Source organism: Phaethon aethereus (genome assembly GCF_964289735.1).
Source record: "Phaethon aethereus genome assembly, chromosome: 18".
In the NCBI taxonomy this organism is placed as follows: domain Eukaryota; kingdom Metazoa; phylum Chordata; class Aves; order Phaethontiformes; family Phaethontidae; genus Phaethon; species Phaethon aethereus.
The window spans coordinates 8,932,121-8,949,898 of NC_138594.1; the positions used below are offsets into that span (position 1 = coordinate 8,932,121).

Genomic DNA, 17,778 nt, shown 5'->3' on the forward strand with positions numbered 1-17,778 from the left:
GGGGGGGGGGGGGGGGGGGGCTGCGGGGCCCCCCCGCCTGAACCGAGCTCCCGCCGCAGCCTCCGCGGGGCGCGCAGCGGCTTCATCATGCCCGCCGCCTGAAAACCCGGCCCCGCGTCGCTGAAAGGCGTTTGAACAGCAGAAAGTTTCAACTTTTCTGGAAAGCCAAGGTGGTGGGGGACGTAATTGCATCTTGTATTCCTAATGAATCAAAAAGATACGTTAAAAAGAAAACCCAATGAAAGGTCTTGCAGAGCCAAGGCTTTTTGTGTCTGCAGCGTTTCATTGTGAAGCAGCTCGCAGGATTTCAGCAGGGTTGTTGCATGTGGTTCAAAATAAAACATTAAGGTGGCATGGTAGTTGCCAGGAAGCTTTGTCCGTTCAGATTCTTGCAAATCTTACAGAGAAAACAGGTGTTTCCCTACAAAAAGTGTGTTGAAATCACTGGCTATTGTAGGAGTGAGTAGGAAGCATAATTTTAACTTTACTTTTTTTTGCTTTGCTTCTACTCTTGAATTTTTTGTTAGCTCTTTTGCACATCGAAACATATATTCTGTCAGACTTCACTGTTTTAAGATCGTAACGTTAAGAACTACTGAATTTGAGGACTTCTTGTGTAAGGACTAGCAAGACTGGGACCTTAATTTAGAAGTGTGACAGGACAATAAATTTTTGGGGATTTTATGTTAAGATTATTCCTTTTGAGCAGAATGCAGCGACATCTTATAGTATGCTTTAACTTAAATACTCACTTCTAAGTCTGTTGAGTACTTCTTGAAGCTGACATTCAAAGCCATGCATGCAGTGGAATTGTTAACTACAAATAGAGGAAAATCTCCAAAAACCATGTCTGGATCCAGCAAAGGAGCTCAGTTGGCATGACCCTTTGATTCTTTACCAAAGGGAGTGCATCAAAGGAGTTATTTTTATGAAGGGAGTATTCATTTCTTAACAACTGAGAGCGCAAGAGAAATAATTGAAGTAGTAGTAGCTAATATTTTAATTACTCAGCTCTTATATCTTTATTATGTGTTTTGTTTAAGCATTTGGTAAAGAAAAGGACAAAGAGAAGAAGTTAGACGATGACAGCACCAGTACCACAGTCCCTCAGTCGGCTTTCTTGGGCCCAACATTATGGGACAAGACACTGCCATACGATGGAGACACTTTCCAGTTGGAATACATGGACCTGGAAGAATTCCTCTCAGAAAATGGCATTCCACCCAGCCCAAACCAGCACGAGCATAGCCCACACCAGTCAGGTCTCCAGCAAGCTACCTCAGCATCACCTTCTGTCATGGACCTCAGCAGCAGGGCTTCTACTTCAGTCCATCCAGGCATGGTGTCGCAGAACTGCATGCAGAGCCCGGTCAGACCAGGTAATCAGCCCTAAAAACTTCCTATGGATTTTGGCCTCCCCAGTGTAAATCATTACTTGTCCCTGTATGGTTGACAGGCAACTTAGAGAGGACTGATACGAGTCAAGTCACTCTCACTCCAAAAAATAAAAATAATAGCGCTAGTTATTGCCAGGTTGCTCCACTGGGATTTTTCTTTAAATTATGTAAGGAAGCTGTGGGAATTCCAAGGAAACTTACCTATCATCTCCTCTTCATTCGTAGCCCAGCTATTAGCAAGTAAAAAAAAAAAATGCAGAAGCGGAATAGTAATGCGTAGATGCCATGGTGTTAAATGAACAGGGGGAAGGACTGTGAAAGAGAATATTCCTTTGGCCAGTATTTGATATGAGAACACAGGATTGAGTAATTATTTTGAAGTTAAAGACAGTGCTTCCTGTTTGAAACTTTGGCCATAATCTTATTCTGTATTGAGCAAAGTAAAATATGCCACAGTACTCTGGGCGGGAAGTAAATGTTGGAACTGCATTATAATCTTGCTTAAATTAGCATAAACTGAGTGTAACTCTGACCTGAGTTGATAAATTACATCTATAGTCAACCTAAGCTGTAGGCGAAGAAAACATCATGGAGTCCAAGTTCTGATTATAATGTGTGATTCAAACCCATTTGTCAATGGAAATCTTCTGTTAGTTTATTAGCACTTGAAATCATCCCTTTAGAGACACTAGTAGGAATCCGGAATAATTGCTCTGGCTTGACACCGACATGGCTGAGATCACGGTCAGTGGAATAGTGTCAACATTGAAGTCTGGAAAACATGGAGCTTTGCCTTTCTTTCTTAAAAAAAACAATGAAACAAACAAAAGAAAGACCAAGGGTGACTTACTTGCTGTGCTCTTCTGCTCACACAAGGTTTGCTAGAGCAAAGTGTGCGCTTGGGAGCAGGAAACCACTCCTCTCCCTTCTGCTTGATCGTTTGCCATGCTCAGCGTGCGAAGTCATTGTCAGAATCATCTGATAAGGAGGCAAAATAAATAAATAGAAGGACAAAAGTTGTGGAGCAGGATGAAATAGAAAAGTCTTACAAGTCTGCAACATTTCTTTCTCATTAAAAAGAAATAAAACACCCCAAACCTGTCAACAGACTCTGGCTGCAAGTCAGAAGTCATGGATTTCATTTACTTACTTTTTACTTTACATGGATTTGACTTTGTTTTGTATTTCAGCTTCAAGGCATTTCATAGTGAACTAGTAACTTAAAAGGGTTTCCAAAGTTAAAATATTAGATTTTATTTGGAGTTGGCAAGACTGGAATATAAAAAACCTTGCTTTTTCTGAGCCAGTTTTTAAAAATAGTGCATATACGCTACCCCATTTTCTGTTGTATATGCACACATAAAATTAACAGCAGATAATGTGTCCTCGTTCTTTTTTTCAGAGGAGTCTGGTTATGGGTCAGGCTTCTAATGATCACCTGTCAGATTTTATTTGTAAGCAGCTGTCCGCATGACTTTTCAGCTCATTGATTTTTTTTTTTTTGAGTTTTTCCTGAGCCGTTTGCAGCTCAGGGTTACAAACTTTTCTCACTAGAAACTGTGTACAATTTTTTCTGTTGTAAAAGAAGTCATGTCTCTTGGGGTAGGATAAAACATCAAAATTTGCAGATACTTTTCCCCCATACCATCTTCCCTTAAGAATAATATAATTTTTTGGTTAAATATGTGTGTTTTGTTTTTTTTTTAAAGGGAGGTCATTCCATTTCTTAAAATACTATTTTCTTCCCCCTCTCCCTTTTACAGATAGGCACTATGACTTAATTAACAATAGTCTGGTTTATCATCAGCTTGTTGAAATTTTTATGTGCCATCGTGTAAAAAATCTTACTTTGACAATCTGTTTTGAAGAGACGATGATCTTGGAGTTTAGCGTTTGAGCAAGTTTTAAAATAAGAGTATATATATTTTAAAACTTTTTTTTTTGTTAAAAGTAAAAATGAGCATTTAAGGTTGTCATAAAAGTGCCAATGCAAGTGTGCTGCTTTGAAACCATAGAATCATAGAATCGTTTAGGTTAGAAAAGACCTTTAAGATCATCAAGTCCAACCATTAACCCTGCACTGCCAAGTTTACCAAAAAATGAAATCTGAAAGTTAGTCTGGAGGTAACTGTTAAAATCATTATAATGAAGCCTTTTGGTTAATATATCGTAATACTTTAAAAATACATTCTTTTAAACTGTCACATGGAGAAAGGGGTTTTTAATTGGTATGAGCTACTGTTCCAGTATGCGTGGCTCTTGTGATTTGTATTATTGTAATAGACCAAAAAACAAATAGTATAAAGTATACCATTTCAATAAAAATTAATTCCACTTGATCTTACTATTTTTAGGAAAACTGAATTTTTTTAGGTGATAGAAATATTTCAGTATTGTGTCCTCTGAATTTTGTATTTACAATGGAAACCTGTTAGAGCGTGTGGACCCTGGCTGAAGGAAGGGTCAGTTCCTGTACTGCTTATGTCCCTACTTTAAATGACTCTGCAGCATTTACCATCAGCATATGACGTGCAGTTGGTCAAAACTCCTATACCTGCATGTACTGTGTACAGGGGAGGATGCACACATGCACGTGGAACACCAGATGTGACTCATGCACATACACGGTGTATCTCGGACATAGAGAGTCTGTAGAAGAGTAGCGTTAAGAAGATTTAATTTTGTGCGTGTATTGAAATACAAGCCTTATCTGTCTTTAGAAGCTAACGGTATCGCCCAAATATGTACTTCAGATCTCTTCCAGAGATGGTATAGAAATCTGCATTGGCATTCACTGAGAAGTGTCATCAGACTCGGCAAAGCTGAGCTGACCCTGATGGTAAACATGACATTACAAAATCATCACTGATTTTCTTTTTTTATTTAAAGGTAAAAAAATAATGACGACAGGAACAAGTTTCCTTATAAATTTAACTTAATTCTATATTTCCAGCTTTGATGTTCTGACTGATGGAAAAATGTTTAGACTCACCAGTTCTCTGGCTCATCTGTTCTCTGGACTATAGCGGAGAATAAAGCAAGCACCTACTTTCCCATAAATTCCTATTTGGGGAATGTATGTATAGCAAATACTAGTTATCTTTTTGAAGGGGAGGGACACAGGTTAATGGCTATTGCAAGTTTGGAATCTGATGTATTTCTTTTTCACAGTACCAATTTTGTTAATAAAAAACAGTATTTTGATTTATTTTAGCATTGCAGACCACCATTCATTGTAATGTGTAGACACACTTGCAACTTTTTTCCCCTCTCTTTGTATCGGATGCTGGTTAGTTGGTTGAAATCTGTAGTCCCCCTCAGAAAAACAGGTTTTATAAAGCTAGCTTTTAAAGTAACCTGTTACTGCAAACACATTTTCTTGGTTCTTAATCTGTTTGCAGACCTGGTGTTGTCTTTTGCCATTTTTTTTTGTGGAATGTAAATCTCCATTTAACTGCAGAGTACTTTAAGGAAATTGGGCGTATTTGTAACTGTTTTTATGTGAAGTGAGGTTCATATTTTGCAGGTAACTGGTGGTTACTTTTACCTGGCTCTTTCCCTGTGTAGCCCTTATTTGGATGAACGGGACAGCTACTGTGAAGGGTTTGAATGGAGTGAATGAGAGTTCAGAAGTATCAGCTAAGTCTGATGGAAGACCCTAATTAGAAGGTTTTTGGGTTTTTTTCTGTTTGCCACCAAAGCCTTGGATGTAGGGCTATGTCACGGGGGTGCTGCTGGCACAGTGGTAACCCACATATTGTTACTGCCGTGCTTCTTAAGGGGGGATAGGGCTGTTCAGAGGCTTTGAAAAAACTCCCTCATTCTTTGTGTTCAGTGGTTTTCAGTCTGTGTTGCCTGGATGGCTGGGTGCCTTAGACTACTTGCAAAGGATCTGCCAAAGATTATTCAGGGAATGGAAAAAAGAGAAACAAGCTTTGTAATCTGCTGCAGAAATACACATATGTGCAATACCTGCAAGTCTTTAACTTTCAGTTAAAAAAAAAGATTTAGGGGTACATTAATCAACCATCTGAAAACTGTTTCCATTTGAAGTGTACTTATACCCCATCGCCTCCCCACCCCACCCCCCAAGAACACAAAGATTTTATTAAATGCCGTATCTTATTTATCAGCCCAAGATACTGCACTTTACATGAAGTATCCATTACCTTTTACTTTTTACACAGGTGCTGAACTGTAATGATTGACACTAGGTGTGATTGCGTGGTTTTCGGCATTTTCTTTTTAACTCTTGTTTGTGATAGGCATAGCAGCCAACTGGGAGAGGTTTGTTCTTGCTCCATCCAGACTCTCAGCTGCATACTAGGGATGACTCTGTGAAGGGGGGCAGCCCACAAAAGGGTGTGTGTGCAACACTCCCTTTATTGCAGTCTTCCTTCCCCTGTGTTTTTTAACGTGACCTCCTCTTGCAGCACAAGCACAGCCTTTGTAGTGTGAAGAGCAGCATTCCCAGCAGCCAGCTTGTATGTGGAATCCTCTCCTAGGCTTTAATCATTGTTTACAAGCAGTTGCTAGGTGTTGCGTGAGCCCCCTCTCTTAGAGCCGAAGGACTCTACCTCCAGCACCAAGAGGAGCTGGGAATTTCCTGACCTTTGCTCTCCCACGTGATAACACGGGAATGACCAGCTAAACCGTCAGGCAGGCTGGTGCTGAGAGCTGCTCTTCACATTGACTCTCACGTGAGGCTCTGGATGGCTGTTGCCTGCATGACCATGTGCTTTAGGCACGTGGCAGTCCCCTGTGCAGCCTGCTCAGCATGGCTCTTGCTAGAGCAGCAGGCACGCGCGCACGGCTGTGTGCTCCTGCCATTACCAGCCGATGCCGAAACTGCAGTGAAATGGAAAAGCTTTGCTCCGGACTTCCATGGCAAGGGAAATGCAATATGCAGACAAGCCTCACAAAACTGCTTTCTGGATCAAAGGAAGATGCAAAATATATTCAGGCAAATATTAAAAATAGCCTGTCACATGAAAACAGGGGAAAAAAGTGCTGAACGCACAAGCCTTGTTAATGCTAGAAGCAAGAACACTGTGTTTCCTTCAAGAGATCTAATTTTAATATTCACTGTTAAATGCTGATTACTGGTTAAATAATTGCTTGACTGCATGAAAGAATTTGAAATTAATTCGGAGTTCAAACAGTAAACAGCATGAAATATCTTGGGTTTTATGGTATACTTTTAAACTATACTTGGCCTGACTCTTCAGTTTTCTTTGGGATTAGTGCTTTCCACACAGTTAGAGCTACTTAGGCAAGTAAGGGCTATCCAGTATTAGGAAGAGGACACACAGAGGGAACAAATAAGGGGGGTTTGTCCCCTTAGAAAGACATTTAAAAGATGTCTGAGTGTCAAACTTTTTTGCAACTACCTAGAAAAAGTACAGTGTCTTTCTCGGAGCCTTGCTTCCCATCTCAAAGTGTATTGGAGAGCGTTTGAGTGAATGACTCTCTAGTGCAGTGATTTGATTTTTAAGCAGCAAGTACACCCTGAAGTCTTTCGTAAAACAGTAAGTTAAGAGAGAAGACCTCATCAGGAGATGTACATGAAGAAGGCATTGATATTACCTGATTAAATGGAGGTACTAGGAAACACATTAAATTGCTTCAATCTCCACATACTTATATGACAGCAGGTTGGCAATTGTGGGCGCTAGTAGTGGCCAGATTCTACCCAATTAATTTCAGCAATGAGTACTTTACTCCTCATGCGGTCTTACTGATTTCAGTATTGCTCAGCAGGAGAGCAGCTTGTTGACTGCTTTCCTTCAACTCCTAGGTGAAGCAGCAAAATGTCAGCATTCACTCTTGTCATTCATCTTTCTGGTTTTTGGTTGTGTTTGGGTTTGTTGTGGTTTTGGTTTTGTTTTTGTTTTTAAGGGGGATAATGGCTCTCAGTGCACCAGTGGAGTTATCTCAGAATGAAAGGACATACTCTTCATCAGTAGAGTACTTTAGAGCATTATGAAATCAGAAGCTTGGTTGGCTGGCAGTGCACTATGGAGCTGTTTAGTATTTATATCACAAAAACATGGTCATAAGTTTCCTTTTTTTTGAAGCCTTACTTTCATAACAAAATATATTTTCAATATTTTGTCTGAATTCCACAGAAGACTCTGATGATCAGAAAAGAGTATTTCAGCTAACTTATATTGAAGAAAAACTGTGGTTTGATCTCTTCTACATTAAGTAGATAATGAAAGCTCTGAAAAAAACATTTACTTAAACCTCCAATTACTCCATTTGATGGAGTAAGTTATACATAACGAGTTAGTACAGAAAACAAATGCATGACAAACAGATTTTGTAGCTTGTATTGCCTCTTCTTTAATGAACAAATGTCATTAAAGGAGCTGTCTGTCTATCACAAAGCTGAATTTGGTCCTGAGAGCTTCAGAGGAGAGCTAACACAAGCAGGTAAGGCAGCATGTGTTCCACCATTTCCTTTGGGGTTTTTTTGTTGTTGCTTTTCTGCTAGGGCTCTTAGTAGCACTTCAGCTTTGCATAACTGAGGTGCTATCCATCAAGTTTTAAACAAATACAAGTTATTGTTCAACATCTCACGTTTCTGACACACTTGAAGCTGTTGCACAGTTATGTTTCCCTGTCCTATTCTCTGAACTAAATCTTGCCAGGGCTAAATTTGGCCCAGATTTTCATTGTACACCATCCAACACCATTGCTTAGCTTCTCTGATGCGGCATGCTCTTGCTTCAGGGTCCTCTGCTCAACTTTGACAGAAACAGCTTTAGCTTTTCATCTTACTGGTAGTATTTTCTTGTATTTACCATTTAATGAAAACAGGCATTGAGGATCTTGAAGCACTTTGTGTTTTGGTGTATGGCTGTTTGTAGGAGGAAATAAAAAATCCAAATTGCATTAGGGTCCTAGAAAACTCAGGGCCTTATTAACTGGGACACAAATCTGGATTATTACTGAAGCAAAACTTGACAGTAGCCCACAGATAATGTATTAGCATGCATTTACTATGAGTAGATGCTAGAGTGAGCTACAGCAATAGCTCATCTGTAACAAAATGTCACCCTTAGATATATAGGTGTGTAAGTGGAGAGGCAAAAAATACATAGTTTGTAAAAGATTTGTTGAGGATGGAGAATGTTTTGTAAAAAAAAAAAAGTTATTTTCCAGTTAGCCTTAGGGAGCTCAGCTTGCTATAAATTCTTTCTTCTGGAACATGGCTGTGGACAATAGGTCAAAGATTAAGTAATTCATTACAGAACTGGTTGGTATTCCTGAATTTAACAAACAAATGAATGAACAGGGTTCTCCGTCCATAGCAAGATTCATTACTTTGTGTGGCACTGATTGGATCTTAAATTTTTTTTAAAATACTTGCAAGGCTCCCTGCTTACATAATACTTGTATGTAGACACTGCTGTATTTGAGGTGACCTGGTAACTTAGCAATCGTGATACAGATGAAAGCACTCAAAACAGAAATTAAATGCGGTCCTGCTAGTAACTGCTTATAACTTGAGATTCTAAGGAGGCGAGGAAGGAAACTGTAGATTGCATTTTGAAAAACTGAAAGAACAATAATGTGAAACTTCTAAACGCAAAATACTCCCGCAGAACTCCATTTGACAGAGCAATCCATCTTAGCACAGCGAGATCACTGAAATAATAGCACTGAACATTCTTGTGGCAGAGTATATTTACTCAAGGTTGCAGAATATAAAACACAGGCTCAAAGCGAGAGGACTGCATTGAAACAGAGGAGGTGACTTAAAACAATTTAGTAATTTTTACAAGCTCACCATATCAATATTTGGAAATGAGTCCTACTCCAGCAAGAAGTCTACTTTAAAAACAGCTGTGTGCTTAATTTCTAATACTTACTAAGTAGGAACTAAGCACTGAAAACCAAATCCTGTTCCTCATCAAAACAGAGAGGGTTAAACTGACTTAATTTGAAGGACCCTGCAGCAATCAGACATACCACTGTTCCCTCTTTCTTTGTGCTGCATAGTAGAAATAGAGATGTTACTGACATCTGTAATCCCTGCAGCTGTGGCCCCTCGTTGCAGCATGGGGCATTTGGCTGTTTTATGTATGTAACTCTTGCAGTTCTGTTGTTTGCTGTGATAGATGAGTGTTGGGGTATTTTTTTTTTGTCTGGTTTGCTATGAAAACAAGCCCTATCCAGTCACGCTAGGTATGTGTGGCCTCTTGCATGTTCCTGCTTCATGATTTTTGAGTATATTGGCTGATTTTAACTAAATGTGGCAAGAAAGTTGTGATTCTTAAAGAATAATTACATTCCTAAAATTTCATGAAAATAGATGAGTGGATTGGAAAGGAATATGTTACTGAGCAGGAAAAGCTGTAATGTAAATGTGCATTTTCTACATCAGAGAATTTACATAAGACCTTTAAAATGCCTGATCTGTGTGAAATGCTTCTGGGAAAGCTGACACCCTTTTAGGCACCATGAGATATCAATTCACTTTGAGAAATGAATCTGCAAGAAAACAAGTTTAATTGGTTTAGTGTGCGTTGAGGGTGGGTGTCACAAACTTTTTTCCACCATTATTCTTTTAAAATCCTCAGTTCCTGGAGTCTTGTGATTATACGAGACTCCAAGGTTTCTTTTCAAAATAGAAGTTAGAATACTAGCCGTAAGGTTTGTAGGCAAGATCTTGAAGTCACTGAACCCAGGCAATGGAACAATCTTGATCATCTCCAAAGACGAGCACAATTATTTTACCTAAAAATTTTCTGAACTTTTGCGCAACCTTGCTACATCCCCTTCCTCTTGTGCCGCAGAAGCACCTCAGCTCCGCTGCCCTGTTTAAAATTACCTTGCAGTCAGCCAACTTCAAATTTGAGGGCTGTTATCTTATCACAGTTATTGCAGTATCACATGTGGGCAAGTGGCCAAGTGACCTCGCGTACACGTCTCGCCATTCATTCTTTACAGCGCATTTCGTCCGGGGCGCTGCGCACAAAGCTGCCTTTTACGGCTTGCTCTCATTGGCATAACTTTCCACTCTGCCACCAGGACCTGGGGTGGAGGTAGGTTAGAACTGCATGAGAAGCGAGGGACAATGACAGTGGGCTAAAAATGTTGAGGGACCAAAGAGGAAAAGTAGGTCGTGGCAGGCTATGTGTGTTGGGAGGAGGAATAGAGGGAGCACAAGCTAGGGGAATTTGTTTTCCTATTGGCTTTTCAAAGTTGTGCAATTTAAGAATTGGATTAACCTGATATGACTTTGTTTTTCTGCCAGATTAGATATGTTGAGTTTCTTGGCATTGTGAATTGTACAGTACATTGTGTGCTGTAAATATGGGTGTGTCGGGATAAAGCTGTAATGACACAACACGCAGTATAACGCAGTGCGGCTGGGTGGACTCCCCTGCTCCCTTAGCGTCCTATTCCCGCTACCCCTGAATGCACATACTTGTTAAGGCATTCAGAAATTTGTTAGAACCTCTCCACCTTCCTATGTTCTGTTTCCAGCTGTCCTGGTTTCAGCCAGGATAGAGCTGGTTTTCCTCACAGAAGCCAGTGTGAGACTGTGTTTTGGATTTGGGATGAGAAACTGTTGATAATGTGCTGATGTTTTGGGTTGTTGCTGAGCCGTCAAGGACAGTCCAGCTTCTTGTGCTGGCCTGCCAGCGAGCAGGCTGGGGGTGCACGGGGAGCTGGGAGGGGACACAGCCGGGACAGCTGTCCCAGAGTGATCACTGCTCTGAACACTAGTAAAGAGTGTGTAGACTTTGGCAAGTGAAACTAAGAATACCTTTGGGCACTTTTGTTTAATTCCCACTCTCGATTTCCAAACTTCTCCAAGCACCACATCTATCCAAGCAGCCGCAAGGGACTGACTGTAGTATGGCCTTTGTCACCAGCTGTCTAAGGGCCTGTCCTCTGTGTCAATACATCTACATTGAAAAATGAGGAATTAATTCCCCTGCCTGTAGTAAAGATTATTTTTCTTGGAAGAGCATAAATAACAGGTAAGGTTAAGTCAGATACCAAGACTGTGTCATGTTCCTTAGCCATATGTTGTTACAATGCCATACTCAAATTCACATAAGCAGAAAAAATGGGGCTTGCTTATTAGATGAAGGTTTTTCTGAAGTGGTAGTAGTCTGGTGATTGAGCCATTTTTTGAGAGTAACACAAATTGAGTAAAATGGAACAGGAGGTTGACCTTGTGAACACCTGCATCACTCGACTGTATCCTTAAATGAGAGAATTAGGAAAGAGTGCAGCATATTTAAAGTTAACCTGCATATCCACCTTGTGAGGAGGTTAAACCACAAGCCTTCAGTTATAAATACCGGACAGCTGTGGTGGGGTGTCTACTTGAACTTAGCTGTTGGTGTCTCAGCACTGAAAAGATCAGGGCATAGATTGTGCAGACTTCAAGACCTGACATTCATGCTTCCATAATCACATGGCTGCTCTCAAAAGGGCTGATGGTTCTGTTGGACTGGTCTCATCACCAGGTTTAAGAAACACTTTTCCAAACTCTCTTATCTGTTCAATTTTCTCGGTGTGACATGATTGAATTCATTGTTGAAAATTGTGGTAGTCTCTGTCCGAAAGCTGTTCTGAACACGTGAAAAGAAATCATTAGCCAAATAGGAGGAAAGAACAGGAGGTGTAATTGTCAACTCGTGTGAGTCCAGCAGCTGCACGTGTCTAGGTTACCAGTTCATTTCTGTTAGAGAGTAAACAAATCTCACTTTTCTTATGTACTTACTCTCATGACTGTTTCATCTGAGTTGCTCTTATCTGTAAGCAGGGATGTATTTCTGCGGTCTTGTGTTTGGAGGCTGTTCTTTCCGCTTTCACATGTAACACGCTCTCACAAGTCACATGCACCTCTGCTGGCCAGGGATGCTGTTTGTCTCTTCCTAAGTCAGTTATTTAAAAACACTATTATCACTGCTATCAAAATATAATACTTTGTCATCAGGGCAGCTTTTATCCTGTTAGACCCTACATGTTTTTCGGATTGAATCCTTTGGCCAAATTCTCTCTTCATGAATGTTTCTCTGTGTTCAGTAGTGCTACTTGGTGGCTATTTAAGTAGTGTCAGCAAAATCTGAGCTGTAGGGAATATATACGACCATCAGAGTCACACCCTTCCTGTACTGGGACACATCCTGAGAGGCCTAAGTACCTCTAATTTTCCTGACTATGGAGTTTGAAGTAGTTCAGCGTTTTGCATTTTTGAGCCACTGATGGGAAGCTCCCTCATAAGCCTCTACAATTAAGGACTTGCAGTGCCTTTCCCAAATCGGGTGCTTTCAGGGTCTGCATCCTTGAAGGAGCTGATGGTGTGCAACTCCTATCAAAATTCAGGTGAATGCCCGGTGCTTGCACCCTTGCTGAATGTGCTCAGCCCTACCAGCCCAGTTAACACCTTGTTAAAATACAGCACGGGCAACACTAGCGTTTAAGCAAACTCCTGAAGTAATTTTTTTGCTGCCCTTCAGTTTATAGCCCGTGGCTTGTTGTTTCCCACTTTCTCACGTTTTCCCAAAGCCGCTGGTGTGTACAGTCTGAAGATCACATTTAACCAACACAAGGAAATCAGCTTGGCCTGACGGGCTTCTTTATCACGTGGCTGAGAATGTGTTCACTCTGTTCTGCCAGACTATGGCTAGCTGAGCAAAATACAGTGAAGCTCTGGGCTTCTGGCCAAGCTTTTATTTCAGTTTGGAGCTTACAGCCACATATTTGCTATTTGGCAGGACATCCACTGGGGTATATTTGGATAGTAATCTAGCATTGTTTTGCCGCTTTTTTCTTCTTTTTTTTTTTTTTTAAATGCACACAGATAGTATAATCCCAACACTTACTTTGGCCAGTCTATACAAGATTTCTCGGTGTGCACCGTTATGTATGTGCACTTAGAACTTGCAGCAGTGACCTTTGATAAATACAAGTCAAAGCAATTAACTTTCTTTTATTGAAAAATTCTGGATGTCCTACTCTTTGCCCCCTATGTGCCGATAACAGAGCTATGTTGTTACTCTTTCCAAGATCAAAAGCTTCACTAGGGTTTGATTGAAGTCCAATTATGGAAGGAAGTAGCTGTGCTGGAGCTCTGAAAATAGCAGTAATTGTTAAAATAATAAAGTGTGTCCTTGTGTGTCTTTATAATCTTTAAAACTTCTTTTGGGGGGAAGGGGGTGGCTTTCCTCTAGTTTTAAAATGAAAATATTAGCAAATGTCTTGGGAAAATAGGAGTGTGCTGTTAGAAGAACAAGTATCCCTCTCTGGATTTCTTAACTTCAATTCTGTTCTTTACCCCAAGCTTGCCTTCCTCTGAAGCGGTTTGCATGGAGCCTGACTCATGGAGGAAAATAAAGCTGGATTTGATTTTTAACTGTATGGGAGGCTTTGGGTTTGGGGGGATAAAGGCTTTATGATGCAAACTCATTTATTTCTCTGTGAAACAAAAATGGGCTTTTCAAAATACAGCATGTTTTGGAAAGTTGGCTCTGCGTTTGAAACCCCAACATCTCTGAGGGCACCCTTGTATGAAAAAATAGTATAAAAAGACATAAGGCTTGGGGAGGGGATACAAAACAACTGCAAGCAGTAGTGTTTGAGGAGTAGTTCCAGTTACTTTATGAAGGGACATCTCTCTTGAAATATGGGGAGGGGGGCTGTCATTGGTTTGTTTTCTATGGACAGTACTGAGCCTGGAGGTCTGTTTTTACAGTAACTTTATCAGATACTTCAGGCTCTGTCTGAGCAGTTAAATACTGGTAAAAGCTGAAATCCTTTTCCCCAAATCTGTACATTGTTCTTTAGGATATAAATTTACAGTTGCCTTCTCTCAGTCTCTCCTGCATCCTCAGAAGAGAACCTGGGAGGAAGGGCCCGGTGGTGAGAATCCCGTCTGGTGTCAATTGACAAGAACTTCAGGAAGGGAGAGCTTGGTTCTTAATGTTAAAACTCTGCGTGTATAAATGTCCATTTATCATTTGCAGTGTTTAGTTGATAGAAATGTCAAGGTGAATAAATAGAAATTAAGGTGATAATATGGACAGTGCTAAGTAAATATTTTCCAAAATTTTGCAGTGATTGTTATAGGTGCTACTTTGATGATTACACAGCTGTAACTGGTTTGAATTTATAGCAAGATTTTACCAGGGTTTGTCTCTTTTTTCCTTTTTTTTTTTTTAACTCACGTGCTTGCACACACATCTGATACAGGATAAGATAATCCATGGATGGAAATCAGCCCTTGTGTACTTTCTTTTTAACTAACTGGACTCAAAATCACTAATTACTTAAGTAAAATCTTTGCATTATAGATAAATGGTATCAAGTAATAAGCCCAGGGGATTGTACAGATCCAGTGAAGCCCTTTGATTTGTTACATGAACCTTCAGAACTAGAATTTTCTTAGCCCCTTAAATTACTAGGACGGAACCTGTTGTTTATTCTTTTGAATCTTACTGTTACACTGTCTCCATTGCAGTGAGAATTGCTTAGTCTTTCTTCATTCACTTAAACATTTTTTAAATCATCTACTTATTCTGACCATAAGACAGTTTTATGTATATAACATCTATAAGATATTCTGTCTAAAATAGTTTGGTTTGCTGCTCTTACAGGGTTTGGATGGATCTTTGGTATACAAACTGCTTCGTTGCCTTCTGGAAATGTTAGTTGTCAAAAAAAACACCTTAGTGAGGGGTACCCTGTTGGTCGGCTTAAGATGTTTATACAGTTGGCAGCTTTAGCCTCGCTCAGAAGCAGCCTTGCCTGATCTCTGGGAGCTGCTGAAACTCATCAAGCAGGTTCCTGCTAACCAATTATCCAGTTAAGCAGAAAGAGGAAAGGTGTTTCTCTTGGTTGTTCTCTCTTTGCTAAGCTTAACCCATTCTTCCCCAAGCTTCAGTAATTGTGGACGTTAGTAACACTGACATAACAGCAGTGAGAGTAAGAAGGAAGAGGGTTAGAAGGGATCTCTGATCTTGCAAATACTGGTCTGTGTGTTAGTGTGTATCCCTCACGTGGGCAGAGACATGCAGTTCCCAGCATAAGTCTAGGGCACTCTAATTCTTAGGTATGAGTCCTACCCAGCGTTCCTCACCTAGCTTCTTGTCTTGCATTTTAACAAAATCTTTACCAAAAAATAATTCTCCTCTCCAAGCAAACACCTCCCCACCCCAAACCCAATAATGAGTGTTTCATTGCTGCCAGAGCAAATTTGTTGATTCCCAAACAATCCTGCTGTGTCTTGGTTGGAAGACTTAAATTGCTGTGGATAATATAAAAAAGCTCTTTCTAGTAGAGCTCTGGTTTTCACTACGTGTTATAAGAATAAATAAATGCTCAGATGATACCAGACAGCTGGGTTGTCCACATCTGACTGTCTTCTACATTGATTTTTAAGATGGGACATGTGCATGACTATTTTAATGGCTATCAATACCAGATGTGTCTGTGTGAAATTCAGAGAGATTGTCAAGTGGCAGTGCAGTTGTCAAATAATTTTGCTCGTGGTTTCTGGAAACAGTAAATGGTGGGATAAGGTGAAAAGAAATTCTCAATTCCAGTAGAGAACAAGAGGATTAAGTGACTTTCCTGACTGCCGTAACAAATAATAACTTGGTGAATACTTTCCTTTTTTCCTTCCTACCACATGCCCGAGGAATCGGTTCCATGAGCAGTAAAATCTCCATGGGTTCTCTGATGTGTAACGAGGTTCCTGCAACTGTCCCTCAGCCAGGGACTTAAGAGCTTCTTTCATTTACATTGTTGTAAATCTCAATGCTTGTTAGTAATGCACATCCATACCTCTCTGCCAGATTTGTTTGAAATTGGCCAACAGTTTTAAAAGTTGTTGAGAGGAGGCTGGACAGACAGCAGGACTGCACAAAACTCCTTTCTCTAGGACATGGAGATAAAGGATAACTGTCAAGCACTGGAGCACTGAAACGAAGCTAACAAAGTCATCGAAAGAACTGAAAGGCCACTTGGTATCTTAATTGCATACATAGCCTTTAACCAGCTACACAAGATATAGTTCTGCCCCCTGTTAGATCCTTGCAGGCAGATATCTGCCCAGGACCTGTCTTCGTAGAAGTGAAGTGTAATTTGGTGACTGAATTGATTGTTTTGAAAGTGACTAGAAATGCTTACGAAGACGCAGATATAAATACCAGCTTAGGCTGTGGCTGTGACAGAGCTTGATCTGGTGTTCTGAGCTGTGCTAGCGGGTGAGTGGTCTGTGCAATAACCTTAGACTATAGATAGGGCTTTCCTTCGTTTCCTGAGTAGCCTGAGGGTGTAACTGAGTATGTGTTACTGCTCCACAAGCTTTTTTATTTTTTTAAAGGAAGATCTGTGAGTGCACAAGTTGGAATGCATGTTAATAACAAAAATTTAATGGAGCCTTTCCGTTATTAGGATTTTACTGAGTTTTGCTTGTGCATTGAGTCCTCAGAGACCTTATCCAGGCAGCAGAATGGAGGCAAATGAGGTAGAGCCAAGTTCTCAGGTTACTGAGCAAGGGAGCTGTAAAGCCGGGTGTCAACCTCCCCCCTAGCAGCTAGGACAAACCTTCTGCAACAGGTAAAGATGGGTTGAGACTTCTGCTTCAGTAGATGCTTCTTCCAGGCTGCAGGTTAAGTGGGTGAGGTACACGAGTTGAACAGTGTGTTGTGTGCGGTGGCTGGGCAGCACCATCTAAGCTGGGTGTGAATTGTGTGGAATGTATGTTCATAAATGGCCTGGGCATGAGGAAGCAAGGTGTTTTCAACTGTGAATAGATGAGTTACTTCTGGTGAAGTGCACCAGAACACAGGGCTAGCTTCTGTAGGAAGAACACATTAAAGGTGGCACGAAGCATCTTTATCGTGAGACCAGCTCTTAATTTATTTCTGAAACTTTGGATTACCATAATTCTGGTCAGTGCAATTTTCTTTATTGCTTCTGCATTTGTAAAAGGAGAACAGATAAAAATGTTCTGTATGCTTTGCTACATTTTAAAAAAGCATCATTTATATGGCACAGCTCTATTTTGTGTAATTTTTTATATCCAAAATATAAGAAGGCTTTAGAATAGAAGAAGAAAAGCTGCATATCTGAGTTTAAGATAAAATAAGATCATCTCTGTGACAGAGACAGCAGAAATGATGTGATATGACAGTTGCTGTAGCAACACCACCTACTTCATGAAAATCAGAGTTAACAGGAGTGTAAAAGGTAAAGCCCACATAATTTTCCAAGCCTATGAATTGTTGCTGCCCTCAGCTTGCAGTGCTTTCCAACTCTTCAGTGTGTCTCCTTTCATTTGGGCACAGATACACCTTTTTCTGCATGGCCAACTCTTGCAGACCTGATCCTGTGTTCTGCAGGGGCA

The 17,778-nt window shown here is 40.4% G+C and overlaps 1 protein-coding gene across 1 annotated transcript in view; it reads left to right on the forward strand.

The window, feature by feature from the left end:
* Positions 1-17,778, forward strand: part of HLF (HLF transcription factor, PAR bZIP family member) — a gene marked incomplete at its 5' end in the record, with an annotated part of 34,024 nt that overhangs the window by 463 nt on the left and 15,783 nt on the right. Inside the window, one exon of the mRNA XM_082008206.1 lies at positions 1,044-1,379. Within this exon, the coding sequence (XP_081864332.1) occupies positions 1,044-1,379 (336 nt within the window). The remainder of the gene's footprint in view (positions 1-1,043; positions 1,380-17,778) is intronic.